At 48.6% G+C, this 24,545-nt stretch overlaps 1 protein-coding gene across 1 annotated transcript in view; it reads left to right on the top strand.

Annotated features, from left to right (window-relative positions):
- The first annotated feature begins 427 nt into the window (after positions 1-427).
- Positions 428-24,545, top strand: part of TRAPPC9 (trafficking protein particle complex subunit 9) — a 707,343-nt gene continuing 683,225 nt past the window's right edge. The window contains exons 1-3 of the mRNA XM_075352837.1: positions 428-480; positions 7,208-7,808; positions 9,919-10,064. Of these exons, the coding sequence (XP_075208952.1) occupies positions 7,225-7,808; positions 9,919-10,064 (730 nt within the window). The 5' untranslated portion in view covers positions 428-480; positions 7,208-7,224. The remainder of the gene's footprint in view (positions 481-7,207; positions 7,809-9,918; positions 10,065-24,545) is intronic.

Below are 24,545 nucleotides of genomic sequence, written 5' to 3' on the forward strand. Positions count from 1 at the left end.
TAGCCGAAGACAACAAGAAACAAAAAGGCGCCCTCAGTCCTGTACTGATCTGCAGCGCCATCTAGCGGTCAGCACAGCATCTGCGCACACTCGCATTTTTATCTGCCTGTCATATCCTAGTAACTAATGACGCACTACCAAGCTAAAATGTGATTGGGTCCTAGTAAAAATACAATGATGGGAGCCGGCTGCTTTGCACCAATCGTCGCGCTTTGGAACATACCAACTTTTTATAGATCTTAGGGGGAGCTGGGACGTATAGTCTGTTATTGTTTGTAAAAATGCACATATTTAATAAAGAGATGAAGAAAAAAAATAAATCTAACGAGCGGCTGCGATCAGTGACGGGAAGAAGTGAGGGCGGCGACTGTAGTTACCCCCCATCCTCGGTGGAGTGGTGGGGGTGACAGATAGGCTCCTCCTCCGAATTCGGAAGCCGGAAGTGGTAGTCAGTGTTGGGAGAGAGGAGCAGAGAGACAGGTGGGTGATTGGCTGCTGAGTGCGCTGCCCCCTGCCGGTCACATCGCCGCAGTGCACGTTGTTAGGGCTCCTCAGGGGCCTCTGTCATTGGTGCGGCTCTCAGTGCTGTGTACGACCCTCACACCTGTGTACTGTGCTGTGTATGACCCTCACACCTGTGTCCTGTGCTGTGTACGACCCTCACACCTGTGTCCTGTGCAGTGTACGACCCTCACACCTGTGTCCTGTGCAGTGTACGACCCTCACACCTGTGTCCTGTATGACCCTCACACCTGTGTCCTGTGCGGTGTATGACCCTCACACCTGTGTCCTGCCCTGTGCACGACCCTCACACCTGTGTACTGTGCTGTGTATGACCCTCACACCTGTGTCCTGTGTACGACCCTCACACCTGTGTCCTGCCCTGTGCACGACCCTCACACCTGTGTCCTGCCCTGTGCTGTGCACGACCCTCACACCTGTGTACGACCCTCACACCTGTGTCCTGCCCTGTGCTGTGCACGACCCTCACACCTGTGTACGACCCTCACACCTGTGTACTGTGCTGTGTATGACCCTCACACCTGTGTACTGTGCTGTGTATGACCCTCACACCTGTGTACTGTGCTGTGTACGACCCTCACACCTGTGTCCTGTGCTGTGTATGACCCTCACACCTGTGTCCTGCCCTGTGCTGTGCACGACCCTCACACCTGTGTACTGTGCTGTGTATGACCCTCACACCTGTGTCCTGCCCTGTGCTGTGCACGGCCCTCACACCTGTGTCCTGTGCTGTGTACGACCCCCACACCTGTGTACTGTGCTGTTTATGACCCTCACACCTGTGTCCTGCCCTGTGCATGACCCTCACACCTGTGTCCTGTGCACGGCCCTCACACCTGTGTCCTGTGCTGTGTACGACCCTCACACCTGTGTCCTGTGCTGTGTATGACCCTCACACCTGTGTCCTGCCCTGTGCTGTGCACGACCCTCACACCTGTGTCCTGTGCTGTGCACGACCCTCACACCTGTGTCCTGTGCTGTGCACGGCCCTCACACCTGTGTCCTGCCCTGTGCATGACCCTCACACCTGTGTCCTGTGCTGTGCCCGGCCCTCACACCTGTGTCCTGTGCTGTGCCCGGCCCTCACACCTGTGTCCTGTGCTGTGCCCGGCCCTCACACCTGTGTCCTGCCCTGTGCACGACCCTCACACCTGTGTCCTGCGCTGTGCACGGCCCTCACACCTGTGTCCTGCGCTGTGCACGGCCCTCACACCTGTGTCCTGTGCTGTGCACGACCCTCACACCTGTGTCCTGTGCTGTGCACGGCCCTCACACCTGTGTCCTGTGCTGTGCACGGCCCTCACACCTGTGTCCTGTGCTGTGCACGGCCCTCACACCTGTGTCCTGCCCTGTGCACGACCCTCACACCTGTGTCCTGCGCTGTGCACGGCCCTCACACCTGTGTCCTGTGCTGTGTACGACCCTCACACCTGTGTCCTGCCCTGTGCACGACCCTCACACCTGTGTCCTGTGCTGTGCACGGCCCTCACACCTGTGTCCTGCCCTGTGCACGACCCTCACACCTGTGTCCTGCGCTGTGCACGGCCCTCACACCTGTGTCCTGTGCTGTGCACGACCCTCACACCTGTGTCCTGTGCTGTGCACGGCCCTCACACCTGTGTCCTGTGCTGTGCCCGGCCCTCACACCTGTGTCCTGTGCTGTGCACGGCCCTCACACCTGTGTCCTGCCCTGTGCACGACCCTCACACCTGTGTCCTGCGCTGTGCACGGCCCTCACACCTGTGTCCTGTGCTGTGTACGACCCTCACACCTGTGTCCTGCCCTGTGCACGACCCTCACACCTGTGTCCTGTGCTGTGCACGGCCCTCACACCTGTGTCCTGTGCTGTGTACGGCCCTCACACCTGTGTCCTGTGCTGTGCACGGCCCTCACACCTGTGTCCTGTGCTGTGTACGACCCTCACACCTGTGTGCACTCAGTACAGGCAGTACCTGGGGGCTCTAACATTACTGTGCGGCCCTTACACATGGGCTCCATTAAGCATTGTATCGGTCACAGTTCTGCACCTCTGGGATTCTGTGTCTCACCTGCCTTACAGTGCGGGGCCCTTGAGGGCCCATATTTCCCATTATCACCATCCTGTAATAATGGGTCCCTGCCTGTTGTGGCCCTTAGGATAGTGTATCAGTGCGCTCTGCCGGGGCCCGGGCTCCTGTCGTTTTTGTTCCGGCTTTTTATGTTCATTGTAAGGGGACCCTCTTCTCAGTTTGTACTATGTGCCCGGCCGAGAGTCAGACCTGCTGAAGGCTTCATTTCCTTTCCCTTCCTCTCCTTGGTCCCCTTTTCTCTCAACCTCTTTTTACTTTTTTCTCTCCTCTCCTCTGTCCCTCTCTTTTCTCCTTCCTTCTTCTCCTCTCCCTCTCCTTCCTTCGTCGTCTCCCTCTCCTTCCTTCGTCCTCTCCCCCTCGCCTCCCTTCGTCCTCTCCCCCTCGCCTCCCTTCGTCCTCTCCCCCTCGCCTCCCTTCGTCCTCTCCCCCTCGCCTCCCTTCGTCCTCTCCCCCTCTCCTCCCTTCGTCCTCTCCCCCTCGCCTCCCTTCGTCCTCTCCCCCTCGCCTCCCTTCGTCCTCTCCCCCTCGCCTCCCTTCGTCCTCTCCCCCTCGCCTCCCTTCGTCCTCTCCCCCTCGCCTCCCTTCGTCCTCTCCCCCTCGCCTCCCTTCGTCCTCTCCCCCTCGCCTCCCTTCGTCCTCTCCCCCTCGCCTCCCTTCGTCCTCTCCCCCTCGCCTCCCTTCGTCCTCTCCCCCTCGCCTCCCTTCGTCCTCTCCCCCTCGCCTCCCTTCGTCCTCTCCCCCTCGCCTCCCTTCGTCCTCTCCCCCTCGCCTCCCTTCGTCCTCTCCCCCTCGCCTCCCTTCGTCCTCTCCCCCTCGCCTCCCTTCGTCCTCTCCCCCTCGCCTCCCTTCGTCCTCTCCCCCTCGCCTCCCTTCGTCCTCTCCCCCTCGCCTCCCTTCGTCCTCTCCCCCTCGCCTCCCTTCGTCCTCTCCCCCTCGCCTCCCTTCGTCCTCTCCCCCTCGCCTCCCTTCGTCCTCTCCTTCCTTCGTCCTCCCCTCTCTTTTTCGCCTTCCTTCGTCCTCTCCTCTCTCTTTCGCCTTCCTTCGTCCTCTCCTCTCTCTTTCGCCTTCCTTCGTCCTCTCCTCTCTCTTTCGCCTTCCTTCGTCCTCTCCTCTCTCTTTCGCCTTCCTTCGTCCTCTCCTCTCTCCCTCGCCTTCCTTGTTTCTCTCCTCTCTCCCTCGCTTTCCTTTTTCCTCTTTCTCCTTCCTTCTTACTCTCCTCTCTCCCTCCCCTCTCTCTTTCGCCTTCCTTCGTCGTCTCCTCTCTTTCGCCTTCCTTCGTCGTCTCCTCTCTTTCGCCTTCCTTCGTCGTCTCCTCTCTTTCGCCTTCCTTCGTCGTCTCCTCTCTTTCGCCTTCCTTCGTCCTCTCCTCTCTTTCGCCTTCCTTCGTCCTCTCCTCTTTCCTTCACCTTCCTTCGTCCTCTCCTCTCTCTCCCTCGCCTTCCTTCTTCCTCTACTCTCTCCCTCGCCTTCCTTCTTACTCTCCTCTCTTTTCTTCTTCCTCTCCCCCTCTCCTTCCTTCTTCCTCACCTTTCTTCTTCCTTACCTTCTTCCTTTTCTTCTTTCTCCTTCCTTCTTACTCCTCTCTCCTCTGTCCCTCGGCTTCCATCTTCCTCTCCTCTCTCCCTCGCCTTCCTTTCTCCTCTCCTCTCTCTCCCTCGCCTTTCTTCCTCTTCTCCTCTCTCCCTCGCCTTCCTTCTTCCTCTCCTCACGCCCTCGCCTTCCTTCTTCCTTTCCTCTCTCCCTCGCCTTCCTTCTTCCTCTCGTCTCTTTTCTTCTTCCTCTCCTCCCTCCCTCGCCTTCCTTCTTACTCTCCTCTCTTTTTTTCTTCCTCTTCTCTCCCCCTCGCCTTCCTTCTTATTCTCCTCCCTCGCCTTCCTTTCTCCTCTCCGCTCTCCCTCGGCTTCCTTCTTCCTCTCCTCTCTTTCACCTTCTTTCTTCTCCTCTCCTCTCTTTTCTTCTTCCTCTCCTCTCCTCTTTTCTTCTTCCTCTCCTCTCCTCTCCTCCTTCTCCTTCCTTTTTCCTCTCCTCCCTCCCTCGCCTTCCTTCTTCCTCTCCTCTCTTTTCTTCTTCCTCTTCTCTCCCCCTCGCCTTCCTTCTTACTCTCCTCTCCTTCTCCTACCTTCTTCCTCTCCTCTCCTTCTCCTTCCTTCTTCCTCTCCTCTCCTTCCATTAATACTTGCCTCCATCACTTCTAGGACTCATGTGCTTTTCCCTCTAGTAACTCTTGATTTGTCACAGTGTGACCTGTATTCAGTGATCCGTGGCCCCCCTTTATTCCGGATCTTTGTAGATATATTGTCTCCTTGTTCTTCTGTCCTTCCTCCTCTTTTCATACTTGGTCTTTATCCTCTGCGCTGGTCCTTTCATGCTTGGTCTTTATCCTCTGTGCCGGTCCTTTCATGCTTGGTCTTTATCCTCTGTGCCGGTCCTTTCATGCTTGGTCTTTATCCTCTGCGCTGGTCCTTTCATGCTTGGTCTTTATCCTCTGTGCTGGTCCTTTTATGCTTGGTCTTTATCCTCTGTGCTTGTCCTTTCATGCTTGGTCTTTATCCTCTGCGCTGGTCCTTTCATACTTGGTCTTTATCCTCTGTGCTTGTCCTTTCATGCTTGATCTTTGTCCTCTGTGCTGGTCCTTTCATGCTTGGTCTTTATCCTCTGCGCTGGTCCTTTCATGCTTGGTCTTTATCCTCTGCGCTGGTCCTTTCATGCTTGGTCTTTATCCTCTGTGCTGGTCCTTTCATGCTTGGTCTGTATCCTCTGTGCTGGTCCTTTCATGCTTGATCTTTGTCCTCTGTGCCGGTCCTTTCATGCTTGGTCTTTATCCTCTGTGCTGGTCCTTTCATGCTTGGTCTTTATCCTCTGTGCCGGTCCTTTCATGCTTGGTCTTTATCCTCTGTGCTGGTCCTTTCATGCTTGGTCTTTATCCTCTGTGCTGGTCCTTTCATACTTGGTCTTTATCCTCTGTGCCGGTCCTTTCATGCTTGGTCTTTATCTTCTGTGCTGGTCCTTTCATGCTTGGTCTTTATCCTCTGCACTGGTCCTTTCATGCTTGGTCTTTATCCTCTGTGCTGGTCCTTTCATGCTTGGTCTTTATCCTCTGTGCCGGTCCTTTCATGCTTGGTCTTTATCCTCTGTGCTGGTCCTTTCATGCTTGGTCTTTATCCTCTGTGCTGGTCCTTTCATGCTTGGTCTTTATCCTCTGTGCCGGTCCTTTCATGCTTGGTCTTTATCCTCTGTGCCGGTCCTTTCATGCTTGGTCTTTATCCTCTGTGCTGGTCCTTTCATGCTTGGTCTTTATCCTCTGTGCCGGTCCTTTCATGCTTGGTCTTTATCCTCTGTGCTGGTCCTTTCATGCTTGGTCTTTATCCTCTGCGCTGGTCCTTTCATGCTTGGTCTTTATCCTCTGTGCTGGTCCTTTCATGCTTGGTCTTTATCCTCTGTGCTGGTCCTTTCATGCTTGGTCTTTATCCTCTGTGCTGGTCCTTTCATGCTTGGTCTTTATCCTCTGTGCTGGTCCTTTCATGCTTGGTCTTTATCCTCTGTGCTGGTCCTTTCATGCTTGGTCTTTATCCTCTGTGACGGTCCTTTCATGCTTGGTCTTTATCCTCTGTGCTGGTGCTTTCATGCTTGGTCTTTATCCTCTGTGCTGGTGCTTTCATGCTTGGTCTTTATCCTCTGTGCTTGTCCTTTCATGCTTGGTCTTTATCCTCTGTGCTTGTCCTTTCATGCTTGGTCTTTATCCTCTGTGCCGGTCCTTTCATGCTTGGTCTTTATCCTCTGTGCTGGTCCTTTCATGCTTGGTCTTTATCCTCTGTGCTGGTGCTTTCATGCTTGGTCTTTATCCTCTGTGCTGGTGCTTTCATGCTTGGTCTTTATCCTCTGCGCTGGTGCTTTCATGCTTGGTTTTTATCCTCTGTGCTGGTCCTTTCATACTTGGTCTTTATCCTCTGTGCTGGTCCTTTCATGCTTGGTCTTTATCCTCTGTGCTGGTGCTTTCATGCTTGGTTTTTATCCTCTGTGCTGGTCCTTTCATGCTTGGTCTTTATCCTCTGTGCTGGTGCTTTCATGCTTGGTTTTTATCCTCTGTGCCGGTCCTTTCATGCTTGGTCTTTATCCTCTGTGCCGGTCCTTTCATGCTTGGTCTTTATCCTCTGTGCTGGTCCTTTCATGCTTGGTCTTTATCCTCTGTGCTGGTCCTTTCATGCTTGGTCTTTATCCTCTGTGCCGATCCTTTCATGCTTGGTCTTTATCCTCTGTGCTGGTCCTTTCATGCTTGGTCTTTATCCTCTGTGCCGGTCCTTTCATGCTTGGTCTTTATCCTCTGTGCTGGTCCTTTCATGCTTGGTCTTTATCCTCTGTGCTGGTCCTTTCATGCTTGGTCTTTATCCTCTGTGCCGGTCCTTTCATGCTTGGTCTTTATCCTCTGTGCCGGTCCTTTCATGCTTGGTCTTTATCCTCTGTGCCGGTCCTTTCATACTTGGTCTTTATCCTCTGTGCTGGTCCTTCGCTGTCCTCTTCGTCCTCTCCTGAGGAGCACATTGTAGATACGTCCTTTCTTCGGGTCTCATGTTCGGGGTGTTTCTGTCTCCATCATTTCTTGCTTTTCTTCTCCCTAGGATCCTCACGTTGCAGTATGAGTGTCCCTGATTACATGCAATGTGCTGAGGACCACCAGACCCTCTTGGTGGTGGTCCAATACGTGGGTGTCTTGAAAAGTGAGAATTTCTTCAAGATCTACAAACGCATCTCCTCGGTGTCTCAGGTGAACGTCAGTAACTCTCAGCGCGCCCTGTACATCCGCTACCGCCACCAGTATCCGGTGGAGAACAACGACTGGGGAGACTTCCAGACCCATCGGAAGGTGGTGGGCCTCATCTGTGTGGCAGAGTGCGGCCTCCCGAACGAGCTGTCCCCCATAATGCGCAAATACGAGCAGAATAAGGAAGTCTACAGCTCCACCCTGTACGACTCCCGGCTCTTTGTGTTTGGGCTGAAGGAAGAGCTGCCGGACCAGTCCCGGACAGACGTCGCCGTCTACCCCAGCTACGAGGACTGCGAGTCGGTGGAGAAATGGGTGGAGGATTTCGTCCAGTCTCTGTTCATTGTATTGGAGAGTAAAAGGCTGGACCGGACCAGCGAGAAGTCCGGAGAGAAGATCCCGCTGCTCTATGTGCCCTATGAGAAGAAAGATTTTGTGGGTCTGGATCCTGACAGCAGGTTGGTCCCACTACAATGTAACCCAAGATACCATGCATTGTGGATTCTCAGCGACACTAACCCCAAAATGGCCTGCTAGACTGTGTACATACATTACTGATCCGGCGTTACCTCCTGTATTATACTCCAGAGCTGCACTCACTATTCTGCTGGTGCAGTCACTGTCTACATACATTACTGATCCTGAGCTACCTCCTGTATTATACTCCAGAGCTGCACTCACTATTCTGCTGGTGCAGTCACTGTGTACATACATTACTGATCCTGAGCTACCTCCTGTATTATACTCCAGAGCTGCACTCACTATTCTGCTGGTGCAGTCACTGTGTACATACATTACATTACTGATCCTGAGCTACCTCCTGTATTATACTCCAGAGCTGAACTCACTATTCTGCTGGTGCAGTCACTGTGTACATACATTACATTACTGATCCTGAGTTACCTCCTGTATTATACTCCAGAGCTGCACTCACTATTCTGCTGGTGAAGTCACTGTGGACATACATTACATTACTGATCCTGTACTAATCCTCAGTTACCTCCTGTATTATACTCCAGAGCTGCACTCACTATTCTGCTGGTGCAGTCACTGTGTACATACATAACTCATCCTGTACTGATCCTGAGTTACCTCCTGTATTATTCTCCAGAGCTGCACTCACTATTCTGCTGCTGCAGTCACTGTGTACATACATTACTGATCCGGTGTTACCTCCTGTATTATTCTCCAGAGCTGCACTCACTGTGTACATATATTACATTACTGATCCTGAGTTACCTCCTGTATTATACTCCAGAGCTGCACTCACTATTCTCCTGGTGCAGTCACTGTGTACATACATTACATTACTGATCCTGAGTTACCTCCTATATTATACTCCAGAGCTGCACTCACTATTCTGCTGGTGCAGTCACTGTGCACACACATTACATTACTCATCCTGTACTGATCCTGAGTTACATCCTGTATTATACTCCAGAGCTGCACTCACTATTCTACTGGTGCAGTCACTGTGTACATACATTACATTACTGATCCTGTACTGATCCTCAGTTACCTCCTGTATTATACTCCAGAGCTGCACTCACTATTCTGCTGGTGCAGTCACTGTGTACATACATTATATTACTGATCCTGTACTGATCCTGAGTTACATCCTGTATTATACTCCAGAGCTGCACTCACAATTCTGCTGGTGCAGTCACTGTGTACATACATTACATTACTGATCCTGTACTGATCCTGAGTTACATCCTGTATTATACTCCAGAGCTGCACTCACTATTCTGCTGGTGCAGTCACTGTGTACATACATTATATTACTGATCCTGTACTGATCCTGAGTTACATCCTGTATTATACTCCAGAGCTGCACTCACTATTCTGCTGGTGCAGTCACTGTGTACATACATTATATTACTGATTCTGCACTGATCCTGAGTTACATCCTGTATTATACTCCAGAGCTCCACTCACTATTCTGCTGCTGCAGTCACTGTGTACATACATTACATTACTGATTCTGCACTGATCCTGAGTTACATCCTGTATTATACTCCAGAGCTGCACTCACTATTCTGCTGGTGCAGTCACTGTGTACATACATTACATTACTGATTCTGCACTGATCCTGAGTTACATCCTGTATTATACCCCAGAGCTGCACTCACTATTCTGCTGGTGCAGTCACTGTGTACATACATTACATTACTGATCCTGAGTTACCTCCTGTATTATACTCCAGAGCTGCACTCACTATTCTGCTGGTGCAGTCACTGTGTACATACATTACATTACTGATCCTGTACTGATCTTGAATTACCTCCTGTATTATACTCCAGAGCTGCACTCACTCTTCTGCTGGTGCAGTCACATTACATTACTTATCCTGTGCTGATCCAGAGTTTCAGCCTGCAACTCCACCAGCAGAATAGTGCATTATTATAGTACATACATTACATTACTGATCCTGAGTTACCTCCTATATTAAACTTCAGAGCTGCACTCACTATTGTGCTGGTGTACTCACTATTCTCTATCACTTGTATCTTCAGAATCTCTATAATACCGTATTTGTGACCTGTCGCCTTTTTCGTTCACCCTCAGGCATTACAAGAAGCGCTGTCAGGGGCGCATGCGGAAACATGTGGGTGATTTAAGCCTGCAGGCCGGGATGCTGCAAGACGCCCTGGTCCACTATCACATGGCCGTGGAGCTGCTGCGAGCCGTCAACGACTTTGTGTGGTTGGGAGGTAAGAGATGATTTATCATCAATGCCCTGCCGTCAATCAAGCCTGTGCAGAGGATATCAATCCTGTACAACTTTATGATCGAAACTGTAGTGTATTAGAATCAGAAAATCCCCACATATTGGAATATTTAATAAAGATATTATGAGAAGTAAAAAAGTAAATAAATTCAAATCAGTCAAGTAAAAAGAAAAAATATAAATTAAATAAAAAAACAAACTAAAAAAATAAAATAAAAAAAAATATAAATATATATATATATATATATATATATATATATATATATATATATATATATATATATATATTGTTGTGAGAAGTAAAAAAAAAAGCAATTAAAAATAAATCCAAATCAGCCAGGTAAAAAGAAAAAATATAAATTAAATAACAAATCAATATACTGTATAACTGTATGTGTGTGTGTGTGTGTGTGTGTGTGTGTGTGTATATATATATATATATATATATATATATATATATATATATATATATATATATATATACACACACACATACAGTTATACAGTATATTTATTTGTTATTTAATTTATATTTTTTCTTTTTACCTGGCTGATTTGGATTTATTTTTAATTGCTTTTTTTTTTACTTCTCACAACAATATATATATATGTATGTATATATGTATATATGTATATGTATATATATATATGTATATATATATGTATATATATATATATATATATATATATATATATATATATATATATATATATATATATATATATATATATATATATATATATATATATATATATATATATACATATACACACACAGTCAGGGCCAGAAATATTTGGACAGTGACACAAGTTTTGTTATTTTAGCTGTTTACAAAAACATGTTCAGAAATACAATTATATATATAATATGGGCTGAAAGTGCACACTCCCAGCTGCAATATGAGAGTTTTCACATCCAAATCGGAGAAAGGGTTTAGGAATCATAGCTCTGTAATGCATAGCCTCCTCTTTTTCAAGGGACCAAAAGTAATTGGACAAGGGACTCTAAGGGCTGCAATTAACTCTGAAGGCATCTCCCTCGTTAACCTGTAATCAATGAAGTAGTTAAAAGGTCTGGGGTTGATTACAGGTGTGTGGTTTTGCATTTGGAAGCTGTTGCTGTGACCAGACAACATGCGGTCTAAGGAACTCTCAATTGAGGTGAAGCAGAACATCCTGAGGCTGAAAAAAAAGAAAAAATCCATCAGAGAGATAGCAGACATGCTTGGAGTAGCAAAATCAACAGTCGGGTACATTCTGAGAAAAAAGGAATTGACTGGTGAGCTTCGGAACTCAAAAAGGCCTGGGCGTCCACGGATGACAACAGTGGTGGATGATCGCCGCATACTTTCTTTGGTGAAGAAGAACCCGGTCACAACATCAACTGAAGTCCAGAACACTCTCAGTGAAGTAGGTGTATCTGTCTCTAAGTCAACAGTAAAGAAAAGACTCCATGAAAGTAAATACAAAGGGTTCACATCTAGATGCAAACCATTCATCAATTCCAAAAATAGACAGGCCAGAGTTACATTTGCTGAAAAACACCTCATGAAACCAGCTCACTTCTGGAAAAGTATTCTATGGACAGATGAGACAAAGATCAACCTGTACCAGAATGATGGGAAGAAAAAAGTTTGGAGAAGAAAGGGAACGGCACATGATCCAAGGCACACCACATCCTCTGTAAAACATGGTGGAGGCAACGTGATGGCATGGGCATGCATGGCTTTCAATGGCACTGGGTCACTTGTGTTTATTGATGACATAACAGCAGACAAGAGTAGCCGGATGAATTCTGAAGTGTACAGGGATATACTTTCAGCCCAGATTCAGCCAAATGCCGCAAAGTTGATCGGACGGCGCTTCATAGTACAGATGGACAATGACCCCAAGCATACAGCCAAAGCTACCCAGAAGTTCATGAGTGCAAAAAAGTGGAACATTCTGCAATGGCCAAGTCAATCACCAGATCTTAACCCAATTGAGCATGCATTTCACTTGCTCAAATCCAGACTTAAGACGGAAAGACCCACAAACAAGCAAGACCTGAAGGCTGCGGCTGTAAAGGCCTGGCAAAGCATTAAGAAGGAGGAAACCCAGCATTTGGTGATGTCCATGGGTTCCAGACTTAAGGCAGTGATTGCCTCCAAAGGATTCATAACAAAATATTGAAAATAAAAATATTTTGTTTGGGTTTGGTTTATTTGTCCAATTACTTTTGACCTCCTAAAATGTGGAGTGTTTGTAAAGAAATGTGACAATTCCTACAATTTCTATCAGATATTTTTGTTCAAACCTTCAAATTAAACGTTACAATCTGCACTTGAATTCTGTTGTAGAGGTTTCATTTCAAATCCAATGTGGTGGCATGCAGAGCCCAACTCGCGAAAATTGTGTCACTGTCCAAATATTTCTGGGTCATTGTCCATCTGTACTGTGAAGCGCCGTCCGATCAACTTTGCGGCATTTGGCTGAATCTGGGCTGAAAGTATATCCCGGTACACTTCAGAATTCATCCGGCTACTCTTGTCTGCTGTTATGTCATCAATAAACACAAGTGACCCAGTGCCATTGAAAGCCATGCATGCCCATGCCATCACGTTGCCTCCACCATGTTTTACAGAGGATGTGGTGTGCCTTGGATCATGTGCCGTTCCCTTTCTTCTCCAAACTTTTTTCTTCCCATCATTCTGGTACAGGTTGATCTTGGTATCATCTGTCCATAGAATACTTTTCCAGAACTGAGCTGGCTTCATGAGGTGTTTTTCAGCAAATGTAACTCTGGCCTGTCTATTTTTGGAATTGATGAATGGTTTGCATCTAGATGTGAACCCTTTGTATTTACTTTCATGGAGTCTTCTCTTTACTGTTGACTTAGAGACAGATACACCTACTTCACTGAGAGTGTTCTGGACTTCAGTTGATGTTGTGAATGGGTTCTTCTTCACCAAAGAAAGTATGCGGCGATCATCCACCACTGTTGTCATCCGTGGACGCCCAGGCCTTTTTGAGTTCCCAAGCTCACCAGTCAATTCCTTTTTTCTCAGAATGTACCCGACTGTTGATTTTGCTACTCCAAGCATGTCTGCTATCTCTCTGATGGATTTTTTTCTTTTTTTTCAGCCTCAGGATGTTCTGCTTCACCTCAATTGAGAGTTCCTTAGACCGCATGTTGTCTGGTCACAGCAACAGCTTCCAAATGCAAAACCACACACCTGTAATCAACCCCAGACCTTTTAACTACTTCATTGATTACAGGTTAACGAGGGAGACGCCTTCAGAGTTAATTGCAGCCCTTAGAGTCCCTTGTCCAATTACTTTTGGTCCCTTGAAAAAGAGGAGGCTATGCATTACAGAGCTATGATTCCTAATCCCTTTCTCCGATTTGGATGTGAAAACTCTCATATTGCAGCTGGGAGTGTGCACTTTCAGCCCATATTATATATATAATTGTATTTCTGAACATGTTTTTGTAAACAGCTAAAATAACAAAACTTGTGTCACTGTCCAAATATTTCTGGACCTAACTGTATATATATATATATATCTATAATTATATATTACAGCTCTGGCTCTGGCACAAACTAAGTGACCACTGCACAGTTTTATAAAGATCCTCTTCTCTATATGTCTGAGCCGTTCCATTCCGGTGTCAGTTGAATTACAGCCAGAGTCCACCTTCATTCTCCTTAATGCACTTCTGATTAGGGGATCACCTGAACCAAATCTTATTTAGCGAAGGAAAGAATAAGTAACACTGCTGTGGTCTTCACAATCCTCCTGCTATAGGACAAGCTGGAGGCAAAACAAGTGCGAGTAATATACCATAAGTAATAGGAATGAAAAAAAAAATTATGTCAAAGGAGATTAAAAGAAAAGTCTTGAGTGAGGAAAAGAAGGGCTCGATTCTGGCTTTACGAGCAGAGGGATACAGTGAGCGTCATGCTGCCTCCAGCCTTAAAATTTATTAAGACGGCAGTCCATTACAACAAGGTCAAGCAGCAGACATTGGGGACAACAAAGCTACAGCCCGGCAGAGGGCGAAAGCGACTCTCCACTGACCGGGATGACCGTCATCTTATTTGAATGTCACTCTGCAACCACAGGATGACATCAAGTGACATACAAAAGGAAGGGCAAATGGCAGCCAGGGTGAAGTGCACCGCAAGAACAGTTCGTATCAGGCTCCTAGAAGCAGGGCTCAAGTCATGTAAAGGTAGAAAAAAGCCCTTCTTCAATGGGAAGCAAAGGAGAGCCAGGCTGAAGTTTGCCAAAGACCATAAGGATTGGACCATAGAGGACTGGCGTAAGGTACTCTTCTCTAATGAGTCTAATTTTCAGCTTTGCCCAACACCTGGTCGTTTAATGGTTAGAGGGAGACCTGGAAAGGCGTACAAGCCACAGTGTCCTGCACCCACTGTGAAATTTGGTGGAGGATCGGTGATGATCTGGGGATGCTTCAGCAAGGCTGGAATTGGGCAGATTAAACTTTGTGAAGGATGTATGAATCAAGCCGCATACAAGGTTATCCTGGAAAAACAGTTCTTCCTTCTGCTCAGGCAATGTTCCCCAACTCTGAGGACTGGTTTTTCCAGCAGGACAATGCATCATGCCACACAGCTAGGTCAATCAAAGTGTGGATGAAGGACCACCACATCAAAACCCTATCATGGCCAGCCCAATCTCCAGACCTGAACCCCATTGAAAACCTCTGGAATGTAATCAAGATTAAGATGGATAGTCACAAGCCATCAAACAAAGAAGAACTGCTTACATTTCTGCACCAGGAGTGGTGTAAGGTCACCCATAAGCAGTGTGACAGACTGGAGGAAAGCAGCCAAGACACATGAAAGCTGGGATTAACGATCATGGTTATTCCACAATATATTGATTTCTGAATCTTCCTGAGATGAAACATCATTAGTATTGTTGTGTCTAAATGATTAGGAACTTGTTTTCTTTGCATTATTTGAGGTGTGAAAGCAATGCCATTTCTCATTTTCAGAAAATAATTACAAAATGTATTGCTTGAAAATTCGGAGACGTCGTCAGTAGTTTATAGAATAAAAGAACAATTTACATTTTACTCAAAAATATAAAGAGAAAAAAAATCTGAAAAACTGACAATTTTGCAAAGGTCTCTCAATTTTGCCAGAGCCATAATATATATGCATATATATGGTATTTTTCAGACTATAAGACACACTTTCTTTTTCGCTCCTAATTGGGAGACCCAGACAATTGGGTGTATAGCTACTGCCTCCGGAGGCCGCACAAAGTACTACACTTAAAAGTGTAAGGCCCCTCCCCTTCTGGCTATACACCCTCCCGTGGGAGCACGGGTCCTTCAGTTTTTTGCTTTGTGCGAAGGAGGTCAGACACGCACGCATAGCTCCACTGTTTAGTCAGCAGCAGCTGCTGACTATGTCGGATGGAAGAAAAGAGGACCCATACAAGGGTCCCCAGCATGCTCCCTTCTCACCCCACTTTCTGTCGGTGGTGCTTGTTAAGGTTGAGGTACCCATTGCGGGTACGGAGGCTGGAGCCCACATGCTGATTCCTTCCCCATCCCCATTAGGGCTCTGGGCGAAGTGGGATTTTACCGGTCTCCAGGCACAGAGACCGTGCTCCATCCACAGCCCCTGGAGAAGCCGCTGGATTTGGAGCTGAGTATCGTCAGGGACATGGCCCTGCTCCGTCAAGGTACTCTGTGTCCCCGTGCATACGCGCGCACACCGCAGCATTGCTGGGTGTGTTAGTGCGCCGGGGACAACAGCGCTGCTGCGCTTGTGCCATTTCCTCACTTCAGCTTAGCTGAGTGGGTAGACTCAGGGAGAACGGTCGCGCCGGCCGCTGGGACTGCGACGCGGCTGGGACTTGTGGTGCGCCGGGGACTTCCGCGCTGGCCGTGCATATATCACGGCCGCGCTTATTACTACAGTCCCCGGCTTTTGCGGCCTAGTTCGTTCGTTCCCGCCTCCGAACCTGCCAGTCAGGAGGAGGGCGGGACGCTGTACAGAGCATCAGCGCTGAGGGCTGGAGTCGTTTTTACATACTCCAGCCCTCACACCAGGCACAGTAGGACGCAGTTTCCCGCTCTTTGTTTGTGGCACGCCCACGGTCCGCCCCTCTTCACAGAACGCCGGCAGCCATTCCTGCCTGCACGCTGAGCTGCAGAGGGGAGACGGGGAGACCCAGACACGGGATTCTACGGCCTCATACCCGCTGTTCAGCGGGCAGTAAGCAGCCCTCAAGGGCTCACCCCCACTTGTGCCGTTTGTATACTGAGTATTTTGTGTTTGCAAATACTTTGTACTGTACGGTCGCTGGTGATTCTCGGCTATATACCCTCCTAGATTACAAGGAGGCAACAGCATGTCGTCCGCAAAACGCAAGGGTGCCAAGGCACAGACATTATATGCTGCCTGTACCGCATGTGGGGCTGCTCTACCGGCAGGTTCCACTGACCCCCATTGTGTGCAGTGCTCGGCCCCTGTGCAACTTGCACAGCCGGGGCCTCTGCTGGACGTGACCCAGGATGTACCACCTGTGAATGCTGTCCAGGTGACAGGAACGGAGTTTGCAGCTTTTGCTGACAGATTGTCTATGACCATGTCAAAGATTCTTGAAACATTGCAGTCTAGACCAGTAACTCAGACCATGGACACTGTGGCATCATTGCTCCCTGGTCCCCCTCAGCTGGAACACTTCCAAGCTCCGGGGGTGTCACATGCACCCCAGGGTGACGATTCTGACTCGGACGACAGTCCCAGACAACCTAAGCGGGCTCGTTATGAGGGGCCCTCAACTTCGTCTCACTGGTCAGGATCCCAGCGGGACGAATCTATGGGTGATGAGGCGGATGTAACTGATCAAGATTCTGATCCTGGGTCCGCTCTCAATCTGGATACACCGGATGGTGACGCCATAGTGAATGATCTTATAGCGTCCATCAATAGGATGTTAGATATTTCTCCGCCAGCTACTCCTGCGGAGGAGGCAGCTTCACAGCAGGAGAAATTCCATTTCAGATATCCCAAGCGTAAATTAAGCACTTTTCTGGACCACGCTGACTTTAGAGATGCAATCCAGAAACACCACGCTTATCCTGAGAAGCGGTTTTCTAAACGGCTTAAAGATACACGCTATCCTTTTCCCCCTGACGTGGTCAAGGGTTGGACCCAGTGTCCCAAGGTGGACCCTCCAATCTCCAGGCTTGCAGCTAGATCCTTAGTTGCAGTAGAAGATGGAGCGGCACTTAAAGATGCCACTGACAGGCAGATGGAGCTCTGGCTGAAATCCATCTATGAAGCTATTGGAGCGTCGTTGGCGCCAGCTTTCGCAGCCGTATGGGCACTCCAAGCTATTTCAGCTGGGCTTATACAAGTCGACTCGGTCACACGTACATCTGCCCCGCAGGTGGCACCATTGACCTCTCAAATGTCTGCATTCGCGTCTTACGCGATTAATGCTGTCCTGGACTCTACGAGCCGTACGGCGGTGGCGTCAGCCAACTCCGTGGTTTTGCGCAGAGCCCTGTGGTTGAGAGAATGGAAGGCAGATTCTGCTTCCAAGAAGTGCTTAACCAGTTTGCCCTTTTCTCGTGACCGATTATTTGGGGAGCGTTTGGATGAAATCATTAAACACTCCAAGGGTAAGGACTCATCCTTACCTCAACACAGACAAAACAAGCCCCAACAAAGGAGGGGTCAGTCTGGTTTTCGGTCCTTTCGAGGCTCAGGCAGGTCCCAATTCTCCTCGTCCAAAAGGACTCAAAAGGATCAGAGAGGTTCAGATTCTTGGCGGACGCAGTCACGCCCAAAAAAGACAGCAGGAAGAACCGTTACCAAGACGGCTTCCTCATGACTTTCAGCCTCCTCTCTCCGCATCCTCGGTCGGTGGCAGGCTCTCCCGCTTTGGCGGCATTTGGCTGTCACAGGTCAAAGACCGTTGGGTGAGGGACATTCTGTCTCACGGGTACAGGATAGAGTTCAGCTCTCGTCCTCCAACTCGTTTCTTCAGAACTTCCCCACCGCCCGACCGAGCCGATGCTCTGCTGCAGGCGGTGGCCGCTCTAAAGGCGGAAGGAGTGGTGACTTCCGTTCCTCTTCAGGAACAAGGTCACGGTTTTTACTCCAATCTGTTTGTGGTGCCAAAGAAGGACGGGTCCTTTCGGCCCGTCCTGGATCTAAAGTTGCTCAACAAACACGTAAAAACCAGGAGGTTCCGGATGGAATCTCTCCGCTCCGTCATAGCCTCAATGTCTCAAGGAGATTTCTTAGCATCAATAGACATCAAGGATGCTTATCTTCACGTGCCGATTGCGCCAGAGCATCAGCGTTTTCTACGCTTCGTTATAGAAAGCGAACACCTGCAGTTCGTAGCGTTACCTTTCGGGCTGGCAACAGCCCCTCGGGTCTTCACCAAGGTCATGGCAGCAGTAGTAGCTGTCCTGCACTCGCAGGGTCACTCCGTGATCCCGTATTTGGACGATCTACTTATAAAGGCACCCTCTCAAGAGGCATGCCAACACAGTCTGAACGTGGCACTGAAGACTCTCCAGAGTTTCGGGTGGATTATCAACTTTTCAAAGTCAAATCTAACCCCGACCCAATCACTAACATATCTTGGCATGGAGTTTCATACTCTCTCAGCGATAGTGAAGCTTCCACTGGACAAGCAGTGCTCTCTGCAGACAGGGGTGCAATCTCTCCTGCAGAACCAGTCCCACTCCTTGAGGCGCCTCATGCATTTCCTAGGGAAGATGGTGGCAGCAATGGAAGCAGTCCCTTTCGCGCAGTTTCATCTGCGCCCTCTACAATGGGACATTCTCCGCCAATGGGACGGGAAGTCGACGTCCCTCGACAGGGATGACTCCCTCTCTCAGGCAACCAAGGACTCTCTCCGATGGTGGCTTCTTCCCACCTCATTGTCAAAAGGAAAGTCGTTCCTACCCCCATCCTGGGCGGTGGTCACGACAGATGCGAGCCTATCAGGGTGGGGAGCAGTGTTTCTTCACCACAGGGCTCAGGGTACGTGGACTCAGAGAGAGTCCACCCTTCAGATCAATGTTCTGGAAATCAGAGCAGTCTATCTTGCTCTGCGAGCCTTCCAACAGTGGCTGGAGGGCAAGCAGATCCGGATTCAGTCGGACAATTCCACAGCGGTGGCGTACATCAACCACCAAGGGGGAACACGCAGTCGACAAGCCTTTCAAGAAGTCCGGCGGATTCTGACGTGGGTGGAAAACACAGCATCCACCATATCCGCAGTTCACATCCCAGGCGTGGAAAACTGGGAAGCAGACTTTCTCAGTCGCCAGGGCATGGACGCAGGGGAATGGTCCCTTCACCCGGACGTGTTTCAGGAGATCTGTCGCCGCTGGGGGATGCCGGACGTCGACCTGATGGCGTCACGGCACAACAACAAGGTCCCGGTTTTCATGGCACGGTCTCACGATCACCGAGCTCTGGCGGCAGACGCCTTAGTTCAGGATTGGTCGCAGTTCCGACTACCTTATGTGTTCCCACCTCTGGCATTGTTGCCCAGAGTGATCCGCAAAATCAGGTCCGACTGCCGTTGCGCCATTCTCGTCGCTCCAGACTGGCCAAGGAGGTCGTGGTACCCGGATCTGTGGCATCTCACGGTAGGACTACCGTGGGCGCTACCAGGCCGTCCAGACTTGCTGTCTCAAGGGCCGTTTTTCCATCTGAATTCTGCGGCCCTGAACCTGACTGTGTGGCCATTGAGTCCTGGGTCCTAGGGACCTCAGGTTTATCTCATGATGTTGTTGCCACCATGAGACAGGCTAGGAAACCATCCTCCGCCAAGATCTACCACAGAACGTGGAAGATATTCTTATCTTGGTGCTCTGCTCAGGGAGTTTCTCCCTGGCCATTTGCATTGCCTATTTTTCTTTCCTTCCTGCAGTCTGGGTTGGAAAAAGGTTTGTCGCTTAGCTCCCTTAAAGGACAAGTTTCTGCGCTATCCGTATTCTTTCAGAAGCGCCTGGCGCGACTTCCTAAGGTACGCACGTTCCTGCAAGGGGTTTGTCATATCATTCCCCCTTACAAGCGGCCATTGGAACCCTGGGATCTGAACAAGGTTCTGATTGCTCTCCAGAAGCCACCTTTCGAGCCTATGAAGGAGATTTCCTTTTCTCGGCTTTCACAGAAAGTGGCTTTTCTGGTGGCGGTCACGTCTCTTCGGAGAGTGTCAGAGCTGGCGGCGTTATCTTGCAAATCTCCCTTCCTGGTGTTTCACCAAGACAAGGTAGTACTGCGTCCAATTCCAGAGTTTCTTCCCAAGGTGGTATCTTCCTTTCATCTCAATCAGGATATCACTTTACCATCTTTGTGTCCGCATCCAGTTCACCAATTTGAAAAGGGTTTACATCTGTTGGACCTGGTGAGAGCACTCAGGATCTACATTTCCCGCACGGCGTCTCTGCGCCGTTCGGATGCACTCTTTATCCTGGTCGCTGGTCAGCATAAAGGGTCGCAAGCTTCCAAATCCACCCTTGCGCGGTGGATCAAGGAACCAATTCTTCACGCCTACCGTTCTGCTGGGCTTCCGACTCCTTCTGGACTGAAGGCCCATTCTACCAGAGCCGTGGGTGCGTCCTGGGCATTACGGCATCAGGCTACGGCTCAGCAGGTGTGCCAGGCGGCTACCTGGTCGAGTCTGCACACTTTCACCAAGCATTATCAGGTGCATACCTACGCTTCGGCGGATGCCAGCCTAGGTAGACAAGTCCTGCAGGCGGCGGTGGCCCACCTGTAAGAAAGGGCTGCCTGACAGCCCGATCGCGAGGTATTATTTTACCCACCCAGGGACTGCTTTTGGACGTCCCAATTGTCTGGGTCTCCCAATTAGGAGCGAAAAAGAAGAAGGGAATTTTGTTTACTTACCGTAAATTCCTTTTCTTCTAGCTCCAATTGGGAGACCCAGCACCCGCCCTGTTTTTCTGAGGGTATTTGTTTTTCGGGTGCACATGTTGTTCATGTTAATAACTTACGTTCTCCGATATTGTTTATCGGATTGAATTTGTTTTTGAAACAGTTATTGGCTTTCCTCCTTCTTGCTTTTGCACTAAAACTGAAGGACCCGTGCTCCCACGGGGGGGTGTATAGCCAGAAGGGGAGGGGCCTTACACTTTTAAGTGTAGTACTTTGTGCGGCCTCCGGAGGCAGTAGCTATACACCCAATCGTCTGGGTCTCCCAATTGGAGCTAGAAGAAAAGGAATTTACGGTAAGTAAACAAAATTCCCTTCTTTCCCCCTTCAAATATTGGGTGAAAGGGGGGGTGCGTCTTATAGCCTGAATGTGGGGCATGGCTGCGGGGAATGATGGTACTGCGGTATAGCGGGTCATCGGGGGCATGAGCAGGCTGTAGCAGCACTTGTCGTGACTACGTGGGCCCGCTCATTTCATGTGCATGCATCCTCCCGCCCATCATCCCTTAGCGCTGAAGCCAGCGCTGACAGGTGGGCGGGATGATGGGCGGGGGGGATGCGCGCATAGTAAAGAGCCAGCCCGCATGATCACTCCTGGCAACTACAGCCTGGAGTGATCATGTGTGGCTGTATTCACTGCTCCCCGCGCATCATAATCAGCGCGGGGGGGCAGTGAATAAGTACTCACCCGCCACCGTTCCCCTGCAGCACCGCAATCTCCTCTTATCTGCTGGCCAGCTGATCTGTGTAGAGAGTGGTGAGCACAGCGATGACGTCATCCCTGTGCGCAGCACTAGTCTCCACACAGGACAGCTGACAGGCAGACAGGAAGAGGAGCGATGCTGCAGGGGAAGGGGGACGACTCCACACAGGTCAGCGGCGCTGACAGAAGGAAGAGCGATGCTGCATGGAGCGAGGAAAGGGGAGTATGAACGTTGATTTTTTTTTTTTTGTGTGCCATAGGATACAGGCCATATAGCAGGATGAGGGTATATAGCAGGATGGATGGGGTATATAGCAGGATGGGGGCATATTACAGGATGGCAGTATATAGCAGGATGGGGGCATATAGCAGGATGGGGGCATATAGCAGGATGGGGGTATATAGCATGATGAAGGCATATAGCAGGATGGCGGTATATAGCAGGATGGCGGTATATAGCAGGATGGGGGTATATAGCAGGATGGATGGAAGTATATAGCAGGATGGATGGGGTATGTAGCAGGATGGGGGCATATTACAGGATGGCAGTATATAGCAGGATGGGGGTATATAGCAGGATGGGGGCATATAGCAGGATGGGGGTATATAGCATGATGAGGGCATATAGCAGGATGGCGGTATATAGCAGGATGGGGGTATATAGCAGGATGGCAGTATATAGCAGGATGGCAGTATATAGCAGGATTGGGGCATATTACAGGATGGCAGTATTTAGCAGGATGGGGGTATATATCATGATGGGGGTATATAACAGAATGACAGGAATATATAGCATTATGGCAGTATATAGCAGGATGGCGGTATATAGCAGGATGGCAGTATATAGCAGGATGGATGGGGGCATATACCAGAATGGCGCTATGTAGCAGGATGAGGGCTATACCATGATGGCGGTATATAGCAGGATGGGAATATATACCAGGATGAGGGACATATATACAAGGATGGGGATCATATACAAGGCAGGAGAATCATTATCAGGATGGGGTACCTTAGTAGAGAATTTGGGGATATTACCCCCATAACAGCGTCAACAGCAGATCCTCGCCCCATAACAGTGTGTCATGACCACATTTTTTGCTTAAAATTTTATTTTTCTATTTTCCTCCTCTAAAACCAGGGTGCGTCTTATAGTCAGGTGCGTCTTATAGTCCGAAAAATACGGTGTGTGTGTGTGTGTGTGTGTGTGTGTGTGTATATATATATATATATATATATATATATATATACATATATATATATATATATATATATATATATATATATATATATATATATATATATATATATATATATATATATATATATATATATATATATATATATATATATATATATTATGCACATACATACAGTTGTGCTTAAAGTTTTACACACCCCTCAGATTTTTTGGTTTTTTTTTTTGGCCTTTTTTCAGAGAGCATGAATGATAACACACAATCTTTTTTCCACTCATGGTTAGTGGTCGGGTGAAGCCATTTATTGTCACTGCTGTGTTTTCTCTTTTTAAATCATAATGATGAACCAAAACGTCCAAATGACCCTGATCAAAAGTTCCCATACCTGGTGATTTTGGCAGATAACATGCACAGAAGTTGACACAAATGGGTTTGAATGGCTAATAAAGGTGACATCCTCACCTGTGACCTGTTTGCTTGCAATCAGTGTGTGCATAAAAGCTGAGTGACTTTCTGGGATCCAGACAGATTCTTGCATTTTTCATCCGGCCACTGACGTTTCTAGATTGTGAATCATGGGGAAAGCAAAAGAATTATCAACGGATCTACGGGAAAAGATAGTTGAACTGTATAAAACAGGAAAGGGATTCAAAAAGTTATCCAAGGAATTGATAATGCCAGTCAGCAGTGTTCAAACTGTGATTAATAAATAGAAAATCAGGGGCTCTGTAAAAACCAAACCATGATCGGGTAGACAAAAATTTCGGCCACAACTGCCAGGAAAATTGTTCAGGCTCTAAAGAAAAACCCACAAACCACATCAGCTGAAATACAGGACTCACTGAAAACTAGTGGTGTGGCTGTTTCAAGTTGCACAATAAGGAGGCGCTTGAAGAAGAATGGGCTGCATGGTTGAGTCGCCACAAGAAAGCCATTACTGCGCAAATGCCACAAAGTATCTCGCCTACAATACGCCAAACCGCACAGAGACAAGCCTCCAAACAACAAAGAGACAAGCCACCAAACAGCACAGAGACAAGCCTCCAAACTTCTGGAACAAGGTAATTTGGAGTGATGAGACTAAAATCGAACTTTTTGGCCACAACCATAAACGTTACGTTTGCAGAGATGTCAACAAGGCCTATGATGAAAGCAACACCATTCCTACTTTAAAGCACGGCGGTGGATCACTGATAATGTGGGGATGTGTGAGCTACAAAGGCACAGGAAACTTGGTCAAAATCGAAGGAAAGATGAATGCAACATGTCATCAGCAACTACTGGAGGCTAATTTGCACCCATCAGCCCGGAAGCTGAGCATGGGACGTACTTGGACGTTCCAACATTACAACGATTGAAAACACAAGGACAAGTCGACCTGTCATTGGCTACAGCAGAGCAAAGTGAAGGTTCTGGAGTGGCTATCTCAGTCTCCTGACCTGAATATCATTGAGCCACTCTGGGGAGAACTCAAGTGTGCAGTTCATATAAGAAAGCCCAGGAATTTACAGGAACTGGAGGCGCCAAGGAGAACGGGCAGCTTTACCATCTGACCAAGAAGAATGGGCGGCTTTACCATCTGAGAAAATAAAGAGCCTCATCCACAA

This window comes from Anomaloglossus baeobatrachus, chromosome 6 (assembly GCF_048569485.1).
Source record: "Anomaloglossus baeobatrachus isolate aAnoBae1 chromosome 6, aAnoBae1.hap1, whole genome shotgun sequence".
Lineage (NCBI taxonomy): Eukaryota > Metazoa > Chordata > Amphibia > Anura > Aromobatidae > Anomaloglossus > Anomaloglossus baeobatrachus.